Here is a 19,874-nt window from a genome sequence, read left to right as displayed (position 1 = left end):
GAACAAAAGCTCTGGGGCCTGCGTGGAAAGCCGACTCTAGCGCCTTCGACCGTCAGTGTCTCAGTTTGCCCATCTTGAGAATGGGTACGACAGTCAGGAAAGATGAAGCTTGAGGAGGCATGTATGGTCTTTAGCACACAGGGAGCACCCAAAAAGGTTGGATATTTGCAATAGCAACAACAAAATTGAGATTCCCCTTTCTACTTGGAGGGAATCCAGGATCCTTCCAGGAACATTTCTGGGGTGGGCACACTTCAGTTTGGAGAGGGCCCCAAGGCCAAACGGGGGTTTGAGCGTAGCCTGACTTCCTCCAGATTCCCAGGCCCGGCGTGCCCCTCCAGAGTAGGGCAGGTGAAAATCTGTATCCTTAAACCTTAAACCAGGAGAGAGACCTGGTGCAAACCTCAGCCTTGCCACTTCCTCAACGCTACGGACATCCCCGAGGAAATAACCTCTCTGGGCTTAAGTTTCTTCTTCTTTTTTTTTTTTTTTTTTTTTTTTCGGACACCGAGTCTCTCTCTGTTACCCAGGCTGGAGTGTGGTGGTTCGATCTCTGCTCACTGCAACCTCCGCCTCCCGGGTTCAAGCAAGTTTCCTGCCTCAGCCATCCAAGTAGCTGGGATTACAGGCGTCTGCCACCACACCCGGCTAATTTTGTATTTTTAGTAGAGACGGGGTTTCGCCATGTTGGCCAGGCTGGTCTCGAACTCCTGACCTCAAGTGATCCACCCGCCTCAGCCTCCCAAAGTGCTGGGGTTACAGGCGTGAGCCACCGGTGGCACCCAGCCTGGGATTAAATTTCTTTAAGTGTAAAAGGACTAAATAGTTCCTTCCCCTTAGATACCACAGCATGGCAAGCTCTTCAGAAACGCCAGGAGATTTCTGAAAGAAGCACCTGGGAGAATCTGACTGATGCTGGGAACCCTTTCTCCAAAACTGGGCAAAGAGAGATGACCAGGCTGCAAAATGTTTGTTTTGGGGGTTGGGGGAACGGCGAGTCTGTGCCCTAACTCCAATTGTCTTTTATCCAAGGGGGGACTTGGAGGGATTGGGTAGGAGGGAGGGGCTCTGAAGCCACACAGCTGGGTCTTTGGGCAAATTATTTAACTTATTTTGTGCCTCAGTTTTGTCCTCCACAGAATGCAGCTGTTTAAAAAAAATGAATTCCGTATTTGTCAAGTATTAGGTCAGAGTCTAGCATACATTATTTTCCCAATCTCCCCTCCAGGCCTCAGCCTTGCCATCTGCACAGAAGAAATGGGGTGGGGGGGCTCACCTTCTCGGGACGCAGGGACCCTCGGCCCCCCAGCTCACCTGTGATACTGAGCTTGCAGTAGCTGAAATTCATCTTTGATGCGGTCGCAGGAGTCCGAGGTGGTGAATTTGAGTTGCTGGGGTAGGTGCGAAGAGCCCTGTGGGGAAGGGGCGGCCCGGGTCAGGCCCTGGCTTGGGCTGGACCCCCCTCGAGGGCCAGCCGGGAGGGAGCGGCCGCGCAGCTGCGGCGCCCCCCCTCCTGCCCCACTTCCTGGGCCCGTGTTTACGGCCCCTGGCGCGGCCCCCACCCGCGCTTCCTGCCCCCCGCCTCTCCCGGGGGAAGCCGAGGGGGTGGGTGCGCCCGGAGCCGCCCCGACCCCCGCCACCTCCAAGCAGTGGGGGTGCGTTTTAAGGCCTGCCCTAGATGGGGGGCAGGGTGCGCCCTCTACCGCCCCTCCAAAGCGCCGGGAGGGAGTGCACATCCGAGGGGGGTGGATACGCACCCTAGGGAGCCCCCTCCCCAAGTTGGGGGACAGCGAGTCCTCCCAGCAAAGCCCTCTTGGGGGAGGGGTCTCTCGGCGCCCGAAATCTTCCCGGGGGGCCCACCCCAGATTCCCAGCGCCCTTCCTCGGGGACGCGCTCTTCCGGGAGGGGTGCGCCTCGGATCGCCCCCCCACCACAGGCCCCCAAAGGATCCCCGCGCTAGAGGTGCCTGGCGGGGCTCCCGGAGCGCCCCAGGCCCGAGGCCAAGGCCGTCCGAGGCCCTGCCTGTCCCGGCGAGGGGGGGGGCGCCAAGCCGGGAGCTGGGACGGGGGGGCTCGGGGCCCGGAAGCTGGGGTGGATCGGGAACTGGGGGGGTGTCCGGGGGCCGGCGGCAGCAGGGGGGTCGCGCCGGGCTTGGAGCTGGAGAGGGAAGACAGGGCCGGGGAGTTGGGGGGGGGTGCCGGGCCGGAGGCACCGGGCCTGGGGGTGGGGGGCGCGGGGCCGGGAGCCGGGGGTGGGGAGCGCAGGGCCGGGATCCGGGGTGGGGGCGCCTGCCGGACGGGCCCCGCTTACCGAATGCCTGCTTTGTGGAAACATCATGTCAGTCGCGGCGGGGGGCGCGGGCTGCGCCCCGGCTGTGCGCCCCGGCTCGGGCTGCTGGGGGCGCCGGGCGGCCGCGCCTTTGTCCCGGCGCCGATCGGCAGCTCCCGGGGCCGCCGCCGCCTCCCGCGCCCGGCCTCGCCCGCTTCCTGCGCCCCCTCCCCGCGCGCCCGGCCCCGGCGCGCCCCGGGCCCCGCTTCCTGCGCGCCCGGCGCCCCTCCCCGCCCCTCCCCGCCGCCCGCCTCCCCGCTCCCCGGCCCCACCGCTATTGTCTAATGGCGGCGACGCCGGCAGTGGCCGCGGCTCGGCTGCTGCTGAGGCTCCGGCTCCACCTGCCGCCGCCGCCCGTGCCCCGTGCGCGCCGCCGAGGGGGGGGAGGCGCGCGCCCGGGGAGGCCTGCGGATCCCCACCCCGGCCCGCCTCCCCAGGGCCCGCCCGCCGCGGTGACCTTGGGCCCGGCCCGCCCCCGCCCCGGGCCGCGGCCCCCGCCACCCCCCCCAACCCGGCAGCAGGCCGGGCCTCGGTTTCCCCATCTGTCAAAGAAAAAGGACCCGGCTGCCCGCGTCGAAGCCGCCAGCCCTGCCGTGGCACGACCTGGACGCGTGCCACGGACGTGCTCTGTGACCTTGGCTCTGGCTGGGCGGTGGTTCTCGCTGAGCCTCAGTTTCCTTTTCTGCAGAAAGGCAGCGGTAATGCCGCCTTTCTCAGGGAAGCCATTCTTGCGACACATTTATAGAACGCCTACTGTGTGCCAGGGCCTGCTGCTCCAGGGCCCTGTGGTGGGGGCGGGGGTGGGGGGTCCCTGCTCTGGTGGTGGTGCCTGGAGACAGACAGAGACAAATTAACAAGCTGAATTCCCAGCAGGTCAGATGGTGGGGACCGTTCTGCAGAAAAACCAGCTGAGAGGATGGCAGGGTAGGAAGATGCAAAGTTAAACAGGTGGCAGGGAGGATCAGAGAGAGCTTCCTCCGCCCCTAAAACGACCCAAAGAAGGAGAGAGAACAGGGGGATGGGGTACAGAGGTACTCAGAGGCAGGACCAGCAGGTGTAAAGGCCCTGGGGCAGGACTGTGCCTGGCATCAGGGTGCCAGGGCGGAGGTCAGGAAGGCTGGAGGGAGGCAGGGCCTGGGGCTTCATGCATTTGCCCAGGCCCCCACCCCTCCTCAGCAGGGCTTGTGCTTGGGTTAATATTTAGTGCTGCATTTTGAGATTCCTAATCATTTTTGAACAAGGGGCCTTTCAGTTTTCTTTTGCACTGGGCCCTGCTAACTCTGTAGCTGGTGAAGCAGGCCAGTCCAGCAAGGACTTGTGGGCCATGGGGAGGACTTGGGTTTTTGGGTGAGTGAAGTGGGAGCCCTGGAAGGCTGTGGGAGGAGGAGGGATGGGACCTGGTGGTTTGTTTTTTGTTTGCTTTTGAGACGGAGTTTCACTCTTGTTGCCCAGGCTGGAATGCAATGGCACGATCCCAGCTCGCTACATCCTCTGCCTCCCGTGTTCAAGTGATTCTCCTGCCTTAGCCTCTCGAGTAGCTGGGATTACAGGCACGTGCTACCACGCCCGGCTAATTTTGTATTTTTAGTAGAGACGAGAGTTCTCCATGTCGGTCAGGCTGGTCTTGAACTCCCGACCTCAGGTGATCCACCTGCCTCGGCCTCCCAAAGTGCTGGGATTACAGGCGTGAGCCACCTTGCCCAGCTGTTTGTTTTTGAGATGGAGTCTCACTCTGTTGCCCAGGCTGGAATGCAGTGACGTGATCTTGCCTCACTGCAACCTCTGCCTCCCAGGTTCAAGCGATTCTCCTGCCTCAACCTCTCGTGTAGCTGGGATTACAGGTGCGTACCACCATGCCTGGCTAATTTTTGTATGTTTAGTAGAGATGGGTTTCACTATATTGGCCAGGCTGATCTTGAAATCCTGACGTTGGGTGATCCTCCCGCCTCTACCTCCCAGAGTGCAGGGATTACAGGTGTGAGCCACCGCACCTGGCTTTAGACTTGTGCTTTTGCTCTGAGTGAGGTGGGAATCCTGGAGAGCCGTGGGAAGAGGAGGAATGGGATTCCGCCGGGCGCGGTGGCTCACGCCTGTAATCCCAGCACTTTGGGAGGCCGAGGCGGGCTGATCACAAGGTCAGGAGATCGAGACCACGGTGAAACCCCGTCTCTACTAAAAATACAAAAAATTAGCCAGGCGCGGTTGTGGGCGCCTGTAGTCCCAGCTACTCGGGAGGCTGAGGCAGGAGAATGGCGTGAACCCGGGAGGCGGAGCTTGCAATGAGCCGAGATCGCGCCACTGCACTCCAGCCTGGGCGACAGAGCGAGACTCCGTCTCAAAAAAAAAAAAAAAAAAAAAAAAAGAAATAAGGCTGTTCCTTTAAGGTCCTCCTTTGGCAGGTGCTGAGCACACAGTCTTTTCATCATCGTCATCCACTAAGCAGCCTGCTCCCTTGGATGAATGCAACTGATTTGGGCCTTGGGTGTTCCCATCTGTAAAATGGACCCGGAACCCCAGCCTCCTTACCTTGGCAAGTAAGGGTGAGAGCCCTCAGTGTTCAAGATTAATAATTCTTTAAAGCAATGTTTTAATATTTTTATTAAATTTTTTTTTTTTTGAGACAGCGTCTCACTTTGTGGCCCAGGCTGGAGTCCAGTGGCTCCACCTGGACTCATTACAAGCTCCGCCTCCTGGGTTCACGCCATTCTCCTGCCTCAGCCTCCTGAGCAGCTGGAACTACAGGCATGAGCCACCACTCCTGGCCTAAAAAATTTTTTTAGACACAGTCTTCTGTTGCACAGGCTGGAGTGCAGTGGTGCAATCAGCTCTCTGTAGCCTCCCACTCCTGGGTTCAAGTGATCCTCCCACCTCAGCCTCCTGAGTAGCTGGGACTACAGGAGTGCACCAGCATGCCCAGGTAATTTTAAAATTTTTTGTAGGCCAGGAGCCGTGGCTCATGCCTGTAATCCCAGCACTTTGGGAAGCTGAGGCCGGTGGATTACAAGGTCAGGAGTTCGAGACCAGCCTGGCCAACATGGTGAAACCCCGTCTCTACTACAATTACAAAAATTACTAGCGTGTTTTGGTGTGCACCTCTAACTTCAGCTACTTGGAGGCTGAGGCATGAGAATCACTGGAAGCTGGGAGGTGGAGGTTGCAGTGAGCCAAGATCGTGCCACTGTACTCCAGCCTGAGTGACAAGAGTGAGACTCTGTCTCAAAAAACAAAAACAAAAAAACCGAAAAAGATTAGGATTAGGAAAGAAAAACTCGGCCGGGCGCGGTGGCTCACGCCTGTAATCCCTGCACTTTTGGAGGCCGAGGTGGGCGGATCACGAGGTCAGGAGATCGAGACCATCCTGGCTAACACGGTGAAACCCCGTCTCTACTAAAATACAAAAAAAATTAGCCGGGCGCGGTGGCGGGCGCCTGTAGTCCCAGCTACTCGGGAGGCTGAGGCAGGAGAATGGCGCGAACCCGGGAGGCGGAGCTTGCAGTGAGCCGAGATGGTGCCACTGCACTCCAGCCTGGGCGACAGAGTAAAGACTCCACCTCAAAAAAAAAAAAAAAAAAAAAAAAAAGGAAAGAAAAACTAGGATTTTGTATTTTTAAGATTACTGCTACTTGGTGGCCGGGTGCGGTGGCTAGCGCCTGTAATCCCCACACTTTGGGAAGCCGAGACGGGCAGATCACCTGAGGTCAGGAGTTTGAGACCAGCCCGACCAACATGGAGAAACCCCGTCTCTACTGAAAATACAAAATTAGCCGGGCGTGGTGGCAGACGCCTATAATCTCAGCCACTTGGGAGGCTGAGGCAGGAGAATTGCTTGAACCCGGGAGGTGGAGGTTGTGGTGAGCCAAGATGGTGCCATTGCACTCCAGCCTGGGTGACAAGAGCGAAACTCTGTCTCAAAAACAAGAAAGAAAAAAAAGAAACAAAGATTAATACTACTTGGTAACAGCCAAGCCTTCAACCAACCGCAACGCCCTTCTGTTTCAAGCAGGGCCCTGAGAGACTGCGTTCCTAGAATGCCCTTGAATCCAGTCCTGCTGCTAGCACCCCTGCCACCCCACCCCCACCGCCGTGGGGACCAGACACCCCCTCTCCTGGGAGGCCACCTGCCAGTGTTTATTTAGGCAGGCGCCTTCCGGTATCAGTGCGCCCGGTGACCAAACACTCCCATTTTCGAAGCCCCCACACTGTCGGGGGAAGCAGAGCTGGACACAGATAGCTTGAGCGCGGTGAGGTCAGGGCTGGGCCGCCCAGAGGGACCTAGGCCTGTGAAGGAGAGAGTCATTGTGAAATCATTGTTTTTAGAAAACAGGTTTTTTTCTGCATAGAAGGAAGCCCAGAATGCTGGCCCGCACTGTCAATAATCCAGCAAGCCACACAGGGCTGTATGTTTTTGCTGTGCACCAGGGGCTGCTTTAAGCACTTTAACCCTTAGGTGCTGTTGTCACACCCATTTTAGAGATGGGGAAAACAGGCCGGCAAGGTGGCTCAGGCCTGTAATCCCAGCACTTTAGGAGGCCGAGGCAAGCGGATCACTTGAGGGTCAGGAGTTGGAGACCAGCCTGGCCAACATGGCGAAACCCCGTCTCTACTAAAAATACAAAAATTAACCGGGCGTGGTGGCCGCACGCCTGTAATCCCAGCTACTCGGGAGGCTGAGGCAGAAGAATCGCTTGAACCCGGAAGGCGGAGGTTTCAGTGAGCCTAGATCGTGCCACTGCACTCCAGCCTGGGTGACAGGGTGAGACTCTGTCTCCAAAAAAAAAAAAAAAAAAAAAAAACGGAAAAAAAAAGATGGGGAAAGTGAGTCACAGAGAGGTGAAGTGACTCGGCCAAAATCACACCATGGGTAGGGGGCAGAACCAAGATGTAATCCCAGGCCTTTGACCTTGACCTTGGGCCTTTGAGCACTCTGCAGTGTGGTTTCTGGCAGAGACACGATGGTGGCACGTGCTGCTGGGCTGAGGAGCTGGGATTTTATCTGGAGGGCACCAGGGAGCCACGGGAGGTTTTTTTTTTTTTGGTTTGAGACGGAGTCTCGCTCTGTCCCGCAGGCTGGAGTGCAGTGGCCGGATCTCAGCTCACTGCAAGCTCCGCCTCCCGGGTTTACGCCATTCTCCTGCCTCAGCCTCCCGAGTAGCTGAGATCACAGGCGCCCGCCACCTCGCCCGGCTAGTTTTTTTGTACTTTTTTTTTTTTTAGTAGAGACGGGGTTTCACCGTGTTTGCCAGGATGGTCTCGATCTCCTGACCTAGTGATCCACCTCGTCTCGGCCTCCCAAAGTGCTGGGATTACAGGCTTGAGCCACCGCGCCCGGCCCACGGGAGGTTTTAGAGCAAGATTTTTCAGTTAGTGCCATTGCATTCCACCTTGGGCGACACAGTGAGACTCCATCTCAAAAAATAAAAGTAGATTGCATCAAAATAGTGTTTATCCTGATGACTTAGGTTTTGGCATCCTCTTAGCTTTTTTATTTTATTTATTTTTTATTTATTTATTTATTTATTTATTTTTGAGACGGAGTCTCGCTCTGTCGCCCAGGCTGGAGTGCAGTGGCCAGATCTCAGCTCACTGCAAGCTCCACCTCCTGGGTTCACGCCATTCTCCTGCCTCAGCCTCCCTAGTAGCTGGGACTACAGGCGCCCGCCACCTCGCCCGACTAGTTTTTTGTATTTTTTAGTAGAGACGGGGTTTCACTGTGTTAGCCAGGATGGTCTCGATCTCCTGACCTAGTGATCCACCCGCCTCGGCCTCCCAAAGTGCTGGGATTACAGGCTTGAGCCACTGCGCCCAGCCTGCTTTTTTATTTTTATTGTTTTTTTTTTGAGATGGAGTTCTGATTCTGTTACCCATGCTGGAGTGCAGTGGTGTGACTTTGGTTCACTGAAGCCTCAACCTCCCGGGCTCAAGCAATCCGCCCACTTCAGCTTCCCGAGTATGTGGGACGACAGGCGTGCGCCACCACGCCCGACTAATTTTTGTTTTTCATAGAGATGGGGTGTCACCATGTTACCCAGACTGGTCTTGAACTTCTGGGCTCAAGCAATCTGCCCTCCTCAGCCTCCCAAAATGCTGGGATTACAGGTGTGAGCTACCACGCCTGGCCCCTCTTACGTTTGACACCAGAAGAAAGGACCTCACGCTCAAGCACACTCACCCTGGTCCTAGCCCTGCCTCAATCAAACAGGGAAGTCTGCTGTTTGGACATTCTGGCCCAAATCATTCATTCTCTTGAGGGGCGAGGGGCGTCCTGGGCACTGCAGGGTGCTGAGCAGTGTCCCTCTACTCACTCCATTCCAGGGGCACCCCCGAGATGTTCCCCCCACAGATGTCCCCAGACATCGCCCAGTGTCCCACGGGGGGCACAATGACATGAGAATGAGCATCCCGGCTTCGAGCATGGAAGAAAGAAGGCAGCTGGTGGTAGAAGGTTCTCCCTGGTAGTGTGACGGGAGGATCAGGCGAGAGACGGGCAGCCTGGGCTGGGCCCACTGCAGAGAGCGTTACAAGAACAGAACGCGGGTGGCGGGAGGGTGAGGAAGGGCAGACGGCTTGCCGCAGGAGGGAATGTGTAATTAATTGGTGAGAATTGGGGTTTAAGCACATCACACTGTCTGGGTGGCTGTCCCTGAGCCCCCCTACCCCGCACACATACCCCTCCACCCCCGTCCCTGACCCCACGTGTCCAGCTCACAGTCTTTCCTCTCCCTGGGATTCTCAGGGCCACATCTGGGGCCAAGGCGGGGCGGGGATCTGTCTCATGGATCCAACCGTCTGAGACCAGCCTCAAGGCCTGGTTACAAATGAGTGCTGGGCCCCGCGGCCTCCAGGGCAGAGCCTGGCGCTGGCACGTGATGGATGGGGCTGCATGGCCATTAATCACAGGCCGGGGAGGGAAACAGGTGGTCTCCGTGCAGAAGCAGGGACCTCCCTCTGCTGGGCCCCGGGGAAGGTGGGGCTCAGCTGTCCAGCCCTGGAGTTGAGCGCCTGGACTGCTGCTACCTGGAGTTGAGCGCCTGGACTGCTGCTACCTGACCGGGTGACGTGGGGCCATACGCGTTGACTGCTCAAGACCTTAGTGTCACCCCACCCCCACTCCCGCATGCAACTTGCAAATACTTAGAGAGCACTTACTCTGTGTCAGGCATGCTTGCTTGTAAGTGGAGGTTCCGAGCAGTGACCAAGGAGGAGAGAAATCCCCCCTCCACCTTTTGGAGCTGATAAGCTTAAAACTTTTATTTATTTATATTTTCAGAGACAGAGTTTAGCTCTTGTTGCCCAAGCCAGAGTGCAGTGGCACAATCTGGGTTCACTGCAACCCCTGCCTCCCAGGTTCAAGCTATTCTCCTGCCTCAGCCTCCCGAGTAGCTGGGATTACAGGCGTGAGCCACCATGCCTGGTTAATTTTTTGTATTTTTGGTAGAGATGGTGTTTCTCCATGTTGGCAAGGCTGGTCTTGAACTCCTGACCTCAGGTGATCCTCCCATCTTGGCCTCCCAAAGTGCTGGGATTACAGGAGTGAGCCACCACACCCTGCCTTAATTTTTTATTCTTAGTAGAGACAGGGTTTTGCCATGTTGGCCAGGGTGGTCTCGAACTCTTGACCTCAGGTGATCCACCTGCCTTGGGCTCCCAAAGTGCTGGGATTACTGGTGTGAGCCACTGTGCTCGGCTGACAGTAATTATTTATTATCCTCATATTCCTGATGAGGAAACTGTGGCTCACAAAGGGGCAATCATGGATTTTGTCTGCCTTCCTCTCCACCCCCAGAGCTCTGTCACACAACAGGCCTTCATTGAACACTTGAATGCTTGGTCTTCGTCTAGATGATAGGGATAGAGTGACCCACGTAGCTCCAACCTTACAGCCTAGCAGGGGAGCCAGACATTAATCAAATCACTATACAAACATATGTGGTTATAATCCCTCAGCAATCCCATTGGCTCCAGCTTTACCAATACACCCAGAATCCGATCAATTCCCACCAACTACAGGGTTACCATCCTGGCTCACGTCCCCATCAACTTGCTCAGTGCAGCAATCTCTCATCTCATGTAGCATTTTTTGGGTGGACGTGACAACAGTAATAACGACAAAAACAAAAACAAAAAAAACGGAATGGCTTAAGTGCATGGAACTGAACATTCATGACATTAGGGTTGACTTCAGGCATGGCTCGATCCAGGGGCTCCAACATTATCAGGATCCTGTGTCACTGTGCATAGCTGGGACAGCTGTCTCCCATGGCGGCAAACAAACACAGTTCCCCAGCAGCTGTAGGCTTTCATCCTCCCAGCTCAGCAACTCAGGCCAATTCCTTCTGCTTAATTACAGCATGTCTTAGGACTCATTCTCATTGGCCAGGCTTATGTTACACGACACCCCTGATTTAATCCCTGTGTTCTGACTGGAATCCTCTGATTGACCAATCTTGGGTCACATGACTTTTCCATTTCAATCTTTTTTTTTTTTTTTTTTTTTTTTTTTTAAATGGAGATGGAGTCTCACTCTGTTGCCCAGGCTAGAGTGCAGTGGCATGATCCTGGCTTACTGCAACCTCCACCTACCGGGTTCAAGCGATTCTCCTGCCTCAGCCTCCAGGTAGCTGGGATTACAGGCATGTACCACCACGCCCAGCTAATTTTGTATATTTAGTAGAGACGGGGTTTCACCTTGTAGCCAGGCTGATCTCCGTCTCAAAATAATAATAATAATAATAATAGTAATAATAATAATAAAACAAGAGCTTCTTTTTTTTTTTTTTTTTTTTTTTTTTTAGACAGAGTCTCACTCTGTCACCAGGCTGGAGTACAGTGGCACAATCTTAACTCACTGCAACCTCCGACTCCTGGGTTCAAGCGATTCTCCCGCCTCAGCCTCCTGAGTAGCTGGGACTGCAGGCACACGCCACCACACCCGGCTAATTTTTGTATTTTTAGTAGAGACGGGGTTTCAGCATGTTGGCCAGGATTGTCTCGATCTCCTGACCTCGTAATCCACCCAGCGTGGACGCCCAAAGTGTAGTGATTACAGGCATGAGCTGCTGCGCTGGGCCAAATGTTTTGTTTTTGTGCTTTTCACTGTCCCCAGCGCTCCCAGCTGCTGCCCTTGGGAGCCTGGTGTTGGCAGGACTATGAGTCACTGCTGGGGTGTTTAAGGGCCTTTAAAAGGTGTTCCCAGCATTTCCCGGGGGCTGTGCACTAATAAGGTGATTAGTAGGCTGGCTCCAGCAGATATCTGTTTGGGGATACCAGGGGACTGGGGGGAGCAGGGAAGTGTGGCTGCCAACCAGGCCTGCCCTCCAGAGGCCCCACTGCCTCCCCGTAGACACGCAAGGGGTAAATGCCAGCCTCAGCTTTGGGATGGGTGGGCTGTGTGTCTCTGGACAAGTGGCTGTCCCTCTCTGGTCCCATCTATCTGCTTTCCCATCTATCTAGTGGGCTGTGGGCATATACTGTGGTCCTGTAGGACCTGGAGCCACTATTCTTGCTCCCTGGTGCTCAGATACCTCTAACCTCTCCTCCCAGCAAAATAATCATCCCCTTTATCATAAATGGCTGAGGTTTACCAAACTCTCAGAGCCCCAGAACTGATCCAGGCCTTCAAGCTAGGTGCAGTTATTACTACCATTTTTTTTCTTTTTCTTTCCTTTTACTTTAATTTCAGAGACAGGGTTGGGCTCTGTCGCCCAGGCTGGAGTGCAGTGGCGTGATCACAGCTCACTGCAGCCTCCACCTCCCAGGCTCAAATGATCCTCTCAGCTCAGCTTCCTGAGTAGCCAGGACTACAGGTGCACACCACCACGCCTGGCTAATTTTAACATTTTTTTGTAGGGAAGGGGTCTCCCTATGTTACCCAGACTGGTTTTGAAATCCTGGGCTCAATTGATCCACCCGCCTTGGCCTCCCAAATTGTTGGGATCACAGGTGTGAGCCACTGTACCTGGCCAAATTTTGTGGGATTTTTTTGTTGTTTGTGTTTTTTGAGACAGAGTCTTGCTCTGTTGCCCAGGCTGGAGTGCAATGGCACGATCTTGGCTCACTGCAACGTCCGCCTCCCAGGCTCAAGCAATTCTCCTGCTTCAGCCTCCCAAGTAGCTGGGATTCCAGCTGCCCACCACTATACCCGGCTAATTTTTGTATTTTTAGTAGAGATGGGGTTTCACCATGTTGGCCAGGCTGGTTTTGAACTCCTGACCTCAAATGATCCACCCTCCTCGGCCTCCCAAAGACCTGGGGTTACAGGCGTGAGCCACAAAAATTGAGTCCAATCTCTGCTCACACCAGAGACCAGGATAAACTCCCAATGGGGCAGACATCATAAACCAGGGCGAACCCAGCTTCTGGGAGTCTCCTCCTCTCTCCCTCCCCACTCAGGGTGTGGATTTCAATGTGTTCAGCCTCCTAGACCCAGCAGGGGAGATGATCATGGGACGCAGAGTCTCTTGCGGGGGGGGGGGTCCGTGGAATCCCATAACTCAGAGGGTCTCAACCAGGGTGATTCTCCTCCCAGGGGGCACTGGGTGATGTCTGGGGACATTTGTGATTGTCACAATGGTGGGTGCTCTTGGCATGGAGTGGGTGGAGGCCAGGGATGCTGCTCAGCACGCTGCAGTGCCCAGGATGGCTTCACCCCAGAGAACTATTTAGCTCCAAATGTCCACAGCGTCCAGGGGAGAGACCTCATTCTAGAGCTCAGTAGCCACCAACCATGCATGGTTACTTACACGTTTACACTGAGATGGATGGAAACGGGCCAGGCTGTAATTAACCCCAGCGCTTTGGGAGGTCGAGGCGGGAGGATTGATTGAACCCAGGAGGTCGAGGCTGCGGTGCGCTATGGTCGCGGCCCTGCACTCCAGCCTAGGTAGCAGTGACATGCTGTCTGTATTAAAAAAAAAAAAAAAAAAAAAGGCCGGGCGCGGTGGCTCAAGCCTGTAATCCCAGCACTTTGGGAGGCCGAGACGGGCGGATCACAAGGTCAGGAGATCGAGACCATCCTGGCGAACCCGGTGAAACCCCGTCTCTACTAAAAAATCCAAAAAACTAGCCGGGCGAGGTGGCAGGCGCCTGTAGTCCCAGCTACTCGGGAGGCTGAGGCAGGAGAATGGCGTGAACCCGGGAGGCGGAGCTTGCAGTGAGCTAAGATTGTGCCACTGCACTCCAGCCTGGGCGACAGAGCAAGAGCCTGTCTCAAAAAAAAAAAAAAAACAAAAACAAAAAAAAAAGATAAAAATGAGGTGAAAGATGCATTTCCTCAGTTGCCCTGGCCACGATTCAGGGGCTCAGCAGCCACCGATGGCCACCACGTGGGACGCCGCGGAGCTAGAATGTAGGCGTTGTGGCAGAACGTCCTAGTGGGCCGCGCTGCGCAGAGACCTCCCCGGGTGCAGGCGCTCCCCGCCCCCCACCCGCCCCCGGCACGCAGGTGCCGCCGGCCGCGGTTCCACAGATGCCCACACGGGGGCAGTGTGTCATCAGGATCCCGCGCACCTTGGCTCAGGTCGCCTGCACCTGCCCTCTCCCCAGGGAGGGTGAGTGAGGCCACTAGGGGTTTGGAAACAGCAGCCTCTCGGCTTACAAATCCTTTGCGAGCCCCTGCTGTGTGCCAGGCTGTGTGCTTGGACAGCTCAGTAAATCAGTCTCATGCATGCTTTCTCCACCTGCTCACCGTGGACATCATGGGAGGGATGGTTCTTTGGGGCGGGGCTGTCCTGGGCACTGCAGGGTGCTGAGCAGCGTCCCTGGCCTCCACCCACTCCATGCCAAGAGCACCCACCATTGTGACAACCACAAATGTCCCCAGACATCACCCAGTGCCCCCTGGAAGCAGAATCACCCTCCAGATGAGACTCCCTGGGTTATGGGATTCCACAGACACCCAAGAGACTCTGCGTCCCATGATCCTCTGCCCTGCTGAAGTCCCAGGAGGCTGCACACATTGAAATCCACACCCTGAGTGGGGAGGGAGAGAGGAGGTGAATCCCAGGAGCTGGGGGTCCCCCTGGTTTACACCGACTGCCCCATTGGGAGCTTGTTCTGCTCTCTCGTGTGAGCAGGGAGCAGACTCAATTTTTCCCCCAAATAATTAATTAAGAGCTCCCCATTCTCAGCACTGTGGACGTTCAGGGCTGGATCGTTCTCTGGGGCGAGGCCATCTTGGGCACTGCAGGGTGCTGAGTAGTGTCCCTGGCCTCCACCCGCTGCATGCCAGGAGCACCTCCTCCCCAAGTCCTGACAACCAGAAATGTCCCCAGACACTGCTGTCAATCTCCTTATCAGGGGGTGCAAAATCACCCCCACCTGAGAATTCCTTTCTTTTTTTTTTTTTTTTTTTGAGACGGAGTCTTGCTCTGTCGCCCAGGCTGGAGTGCAGTGGCACAATCTTAGCTCACTGCAAGATCCGCCTCTTGGGTTCGTGCCATTCTCCTGCCTCAGCCTCCAGAGTACCTGGGACTACAGGTGCCCGCCACCACGCCCGGCTAATTTTTTTGTATTTTTAAAATTATTATTATTTTTTTAAAAATTTATTATTTATTTTATTTTATTTTTTATTTTTTTTTTGTATTTTTAGCAGAGATGGGGTTTCACTGTGTTAGCCAGGATGCTCTCGATCTCCTGACCTCGTGATCTGCCCGCCTCGGCCTCCCAAAGTGCTGGGATTACAGGAGTGAGCCATCACGCCCAGCCAATAATTCCTTTCTAGTGAATCAACTCATCACACATATGAATAAATAAATAAATATTTATTTATTTAGTTTTATTTAGTTTTTTTGAGATGGAATCTTGCTCTTCTCACCCAGGCTGGAATGCAATGGCATGATCTCAGCTCACTGCAGCCTCCGCCTCCCAGGTTCAAGTGACTTTCCTGCCTCAGCCTCCCGGGTAACTTGGATTACAGGCACCTGCCACTGCGCCCAGCTAATTTTTGTATTTTTTAGTAGAGATGGGGTTTTGCCATGTTGGCCAGGCTGGTCTTGAACTTGTTTTTTTTTTTTTTTTTTTTTTTTTGAGACGGAGTCTCGCTGTGTCTCCCAGGCTGGAGTGCAGTGGCGTGATCTCGGCTCACTGCAAGCTCCGCCTCCCGGGTTCACGCCATTCTCCCTCCTCAGCCTCCCAAGTAGCTGAGACTACAGGCGCCCGCCACCACGCCCGGCTAGTTTTTTGTATTTTTAGTAGAGACGGGGTTTCACCATGTTAGCCAGGATAGTCTCGATCTCCTGACCTCGTGATCCACCCGCCTCGGCCTCCCAAAGTGCTGGGATTACAGGCTTGAGCCACCGCGCCCGGCCGTCTTGAACTTGTTAAGGCTGGTCTTGAACTCATTAAGGCTGGTCTTGGTTTCTATTAAAAATGCAAAAGTTAGCCGGGTGTGGTGGTGGAAGCCTGTAATCCCAGCTACTCAGGAGGCTGAGGCAGGAGAATCATTTGGCTGAGGCGGACGTTGCAGTGAGCCGATATCATGCTATTGCATTCCAGCCTGGGTGAGAAGAGCAAGATTCCATCTCAAAAAAATAAATTTAAAAAAAATTGGCCAGACACGGTGGCTCACACCTGTAATCCCAGCACTTTGGGAGGCCGAGGCGGGCAGATCATGAGGTCAGGAGATCGAGACCATCTTGGCTAACATGGTGAAACCCCGTCTCTACTAAAAACACAAAAAAATTAGCCGGGCATGGTGGCGGGCGCCTGTAGTCTCAGCTAGTCAGGAGGCCGAGGCAGGAGAATGGTGTGAACCCGGGAAGGAGAGCTTGCAATGTGCCGAGATTGTGCCACTGTACTCCAGCCTGGGTGACAGAGCGAGACTCCGTCTCAAAAATAAATAAATAAATTAATTAATTAACAGTAGCCAGGCACGGTGGCTCATGCCTATAATCCCAGCACTTTGGGAAGCTGAGGTGGGAGGATCACTTGAGCCCAGGAGGTTGAGGCTGAAGTGAGCCGGGATTGCACCACTGCGCTCCAGCCTGGGTGACAGAGTGAGACTCTGACTAAAAATAAATAAATAAATAAATAAATAAATAAAAAAAATAAACCCCTCCTTCTCACTTTATTTACCTATTTTCCAAATAGATTCATGGATTCTCTCTCTCTCTCTTTTTTTTTTTTTTGTTTTGTTTTAGACGGAGTTTCGCTCTGTTGCCCAGGCTGGAGTGCAGTGGTACAATCTCAGATCACTGCAACCTCTGCCTCCTGGGTTCAAGCAGTTCTCGTGCCTTAGCCGCCCTAGTAGCTGGAATTGCAGGCATGCATCACCACACCCAGCTTATTTTTGTATTTTTAGTAGAGATGGGAATTTGCCACGTTGGCCAGGCTGGTCTCGAACTCCTGATCTCAGGGTATCTGCCTGTCTCGACCTCCCGAAATGTTGGGATTACTGCAGCCTCCCGAGTAGCTGGGACTACAGGTGCCATCATGCCTGGCAATATTTTATTTTTTGTGGAGAAAGGTTCTCCCTGACAAGCCCAGGCTGGTCTTGAACTCTTGGGCTCAAGTAATGTGCCTGCCTTGGCCTCCCAAGGTGTTGAGACTACAGGCATGAGACACCTCGCCTGGCCCAGAAGGAGGGGTTTAGAAGGGGTAAAAGGGAGAGACAAAGCTAGATTGTGCAGGGATGGAGTTCACACGGTGGGTAGAGAGTTCCAGGCAGAAGGCACAGGCTGTGCAAAGGCCCTGGGGTAGGACTGTGTCTGACAAGTTAGAGGAACACTAGGGAGACCTGTGTGGCTGGAGCAGAGTGAGGAAAGGGAGAGAGGGAGGAGGGAGGGCGGGGAGGGGCTGGCGCAGGTCCTGCAAGGCCTCGTGGGTCATGGGGCAGACTTGGGCTTTTCCAGCAGGAAGATGGGAGCCATGGAGGGCTGTGAGCCGAGGAGGGACAGGCGCTGACTCAGGTTTGAATTCAGCTGTGAAGGCTGGGTGTGGTGGCTCATGCCTGTAATCCCGGCACTTTGGTAGGCTGAGGCGGGAGGATCACTTGAGGTCAGGAGCTCGAAACCAGCCTGGCCAACATGGTGAAACCCCGGCTCTACTAAGAAATACAAAAATTAGCCGGACGTGGTGGCGCCCATCTGCAGTCCCACCTACTCAGGAGGCTGAGTCACAAGACTCGCTCGAACCCAGGAGGGGAAGGTTACAGTGAGCCGAGATTGCACCACCGTACTCCAGACTGGGCAACAGCGTAAGACTCCATCGGAAAAATAAATAAATAAATAAATAGATAGATAGATAGATAAATAAATAAATAAAATAAAAATAATTCAGTGTGAATTTAACACGAAGAGGCTTCTCCACTAAATCCATGTCTGTAGAAACCAGGCAGGAGCTGTCCCTGGCTGTGTGTGGGGATGTCTGTGGATGTTCAGACCTCCCTGGGCTCAGAATGGGCTTGTTTCAAATGCAGCTTCCTGGGGCCGACTCTCTGCACAGTCTAATTCAGCAAAGGCGGGGCAGAGTCAGAGCTGTGACCCCGTGTCCCGGGTGTTTCCCGAATCATAAGCTCAGATGAGCCTGTGGGCAGAAGCTTTGTAGGAGGCCGTGTGCGTGGCCAGAGCCGGCAGCGCTGGGTGCAATCCGTTTTGCCCTTACTTGGGAATAAGAAACTCAACCTGCTCACAGGATGAAATGGTTTCTAATGTTTGTTTTTTTAAAACAGAAAGTCTTGGCTCAGTTATTTGCCCGAAGCCAGAATTGGGATCATCAAGGAACTTAACCAAAACATTCATTCATTCGGATTTAGTGCATTTCTTTATTTTTATTTTTATTTTTTTAGGGACAGGGTCTTGCTCTCTCGCCTGGGCTGGAGTGCAGCGGTGCCATCATAGCTCACTGCAGCCTCAGCCTCCTGGGCTCAAGTGATCCTTCCTCCTTAACCTCCTGAGTAGCTGGGATTAAGGTGTGCGCTATGGCACCCTGCCAGATTTAATATACACACACACACACACACACATATATATATATATATATATATTTTTTTTTTTTTTTTTTTTTTTTTTTTTGAGACGGAGTCTCGCTCTGCCGCCCAGGCTAGAGTGCAGTGGCCGGATCTCAGCTCACTGCAAGCTCCGCCTCCCGGGTTCACGCCATTCTCCTGCCTCAGCCTCCCGAGTAGCTGGGACTACAGGCGCCGCCACCTCGCCCGGCTAGTTTTTTGTATTTTTTAAAGTAGAGACGGAATTTCACCGTGTCAGCCAGGATGGTCTCGATCTCCTGACCTCGTGATCCGCCCGTCTCGGCCTCCCAAAGTGCTGGGATTACAGGCTTGAGCCACCGCGCCCGGCCACATATATATATTTGAGGTGGAGTCTTGCTCTGTTGCCCAGGCTGGAGATCATAGTGTGATCTCAGCTCACTGCGACCTCTGCCTCCCGGGTTCAAGTGATTATCCTGCCTCCTGCCTCAGCTCCCCAGTAGCTGGGACTACAGGCTTGCATCACCATGCCTGGCTAATTTTTGTATTTTTAGTAGACACTGAGTGATCCTGACCTCAGGTGATCTGCCTGCCTTGGCTTCCCAATTTTTTTTTTTTTTTTGAGACAGTTTCCCTCTTGTTGCTCAGGCTGGAGTGCAATGGCATGATATCGGTTCACTGCAACCTCCGCCTCCCGGGCTCCAGTAATTATCACGCCTCAGTCTGCTGAGTAGCTGGGATTACAGGTGCCCACCACCACACCTGGCTAATTTTTGTATTTTTAGTAGAGATGGGGTTTCACCATGTTGGCCAGGCTGGTCTCAAACTCCTGACCTCAGGTGATCGGCCTGCCTCTGCCTCCCAAAGTGCTGGGATTACAGACAGGAGCCACCACGCCCGGCCACAGGTAACTCTTTTTTTTTTTTTTTTGAGACGGAGTCTCGCTCTGTCGCCCAGGCTGGAGTGCAGTGGCCGGATCTCAGCTCACTGCAAGCTCCGCCTCCCGGGTTCACGCCATTCTCCTGCCTCAGCCTCCTGAGTAGCTGGGACTACAGGCGCCTGCCACCTCGCCCGGCTAAGTTTTTTTTGTATTTTTAGTAGAGACGGGGTTTCACTGTGTTAGCCAGGATGGTCTCGATCTCCTGACCTTGTGATCCGCCCGTCTCGGCCTCCCAAAGTGCTGGGATTACAGGCTTGAGCCACCACGCCCGGCCCACAGGTAACTCTTATATCCCTGTTTTGCCAAAAGGAAATGGAGGCTGAGGAAGGCTGAGTCCCTGGTTCAAGGTCACAGCTCAAGGTCATGGAGTTGGGTGGGACAGCAAGGAGGGAGAGTGGGGATTTGAACCCAGGGATTGTGGGTGCAGGGTCTGTGTTGTTATCTGCCCCAAAACTTCTCCACACGTGCACAGCCTCCACCTGGGCACAGCCCCATCCTCCCTCACCTTGACGAGCCAAGTCCTGTCTGCCCTGGTCCCCTTGATGCAGGACAGGTGAGCCCCAAAACTGGGGCTTGGCCTGGGAGGGTTCTTGGCTTGACCCAGGAAAGATTTCAAGGGCAGGTGGAATTAGAAAGGAGGTTTTTGTTTGTTTGTTTGTTTTTTGTTTTTGGAGACGGATTCTCTTT

At 54.4% G+C, this 19,874-nt stretch overlaps 2 protein-coding genes across 6 annotated transcripts in view; one reads left to right on the top strand and one right to left on the bottom strand.

Annotated features, from left to right (window-relative positions):
• Nucleotides 1-19,874, bottom strand: part of TLE5 (TLE family member 5, transcriptional modulator) — a 392,013-nt gene that overhangs the window by 6,938 nt on the left and 365,201 nt on the right. For 2 of the 5 annotated variants that reach the window (XM_050770849.1, XM_050770850.1), the window contains exons 2-3: nt 2,311-2,446; nt 1,315-1,412 (exon numbers count right to left, since the gene is read on the bottom strand). In XM_050770849.1, the coding sequence (XP_050626806.1) occupies nt 1,315-1,412; nt 2,311-2,337 (125 nt within the window). In that variant the 5' untranslated portion in view covers nt 2,338-2,446. Of the gene's footprint in view, nt 1-1,314; nt 1,413-1,757; nt 2,040-2,310; nt 2,693-19,874 lie in introns of those variants that run through there. The other 3 variants (XM_050770847.1, XM_050770851.1, XM_050770852.1) reach the window with 2 other exon arrangements.
• The window catches only part of NCLN (nicalin), a 353,563-nt gene that overhangs the window by 201,153 nt on the left and 132,536 nt on the right, over nt 1-19,874 (top strand). The window lies entirely within an intron of this gene.

The sequence above is a fragment of the Macaca thibetana genome, chromosome 19 (genome assembly GCF_024542745.1).
Source record: "Macaca thibetana thibetana isolate TM-01 chromosome 19, ASM2454274v1, whole genome shotgun sequence".
NCBI lineage: Eukaryota > Metazoa > Chordata > Mammalia > Primates > Cercopithecidae > Macaca > Macaca thibetana.
The sequence above is the reverse complement of the archived record's forward strand: the minus strand, read 5'-3'. Positions and strand labels throughout refer to the sequence as shown.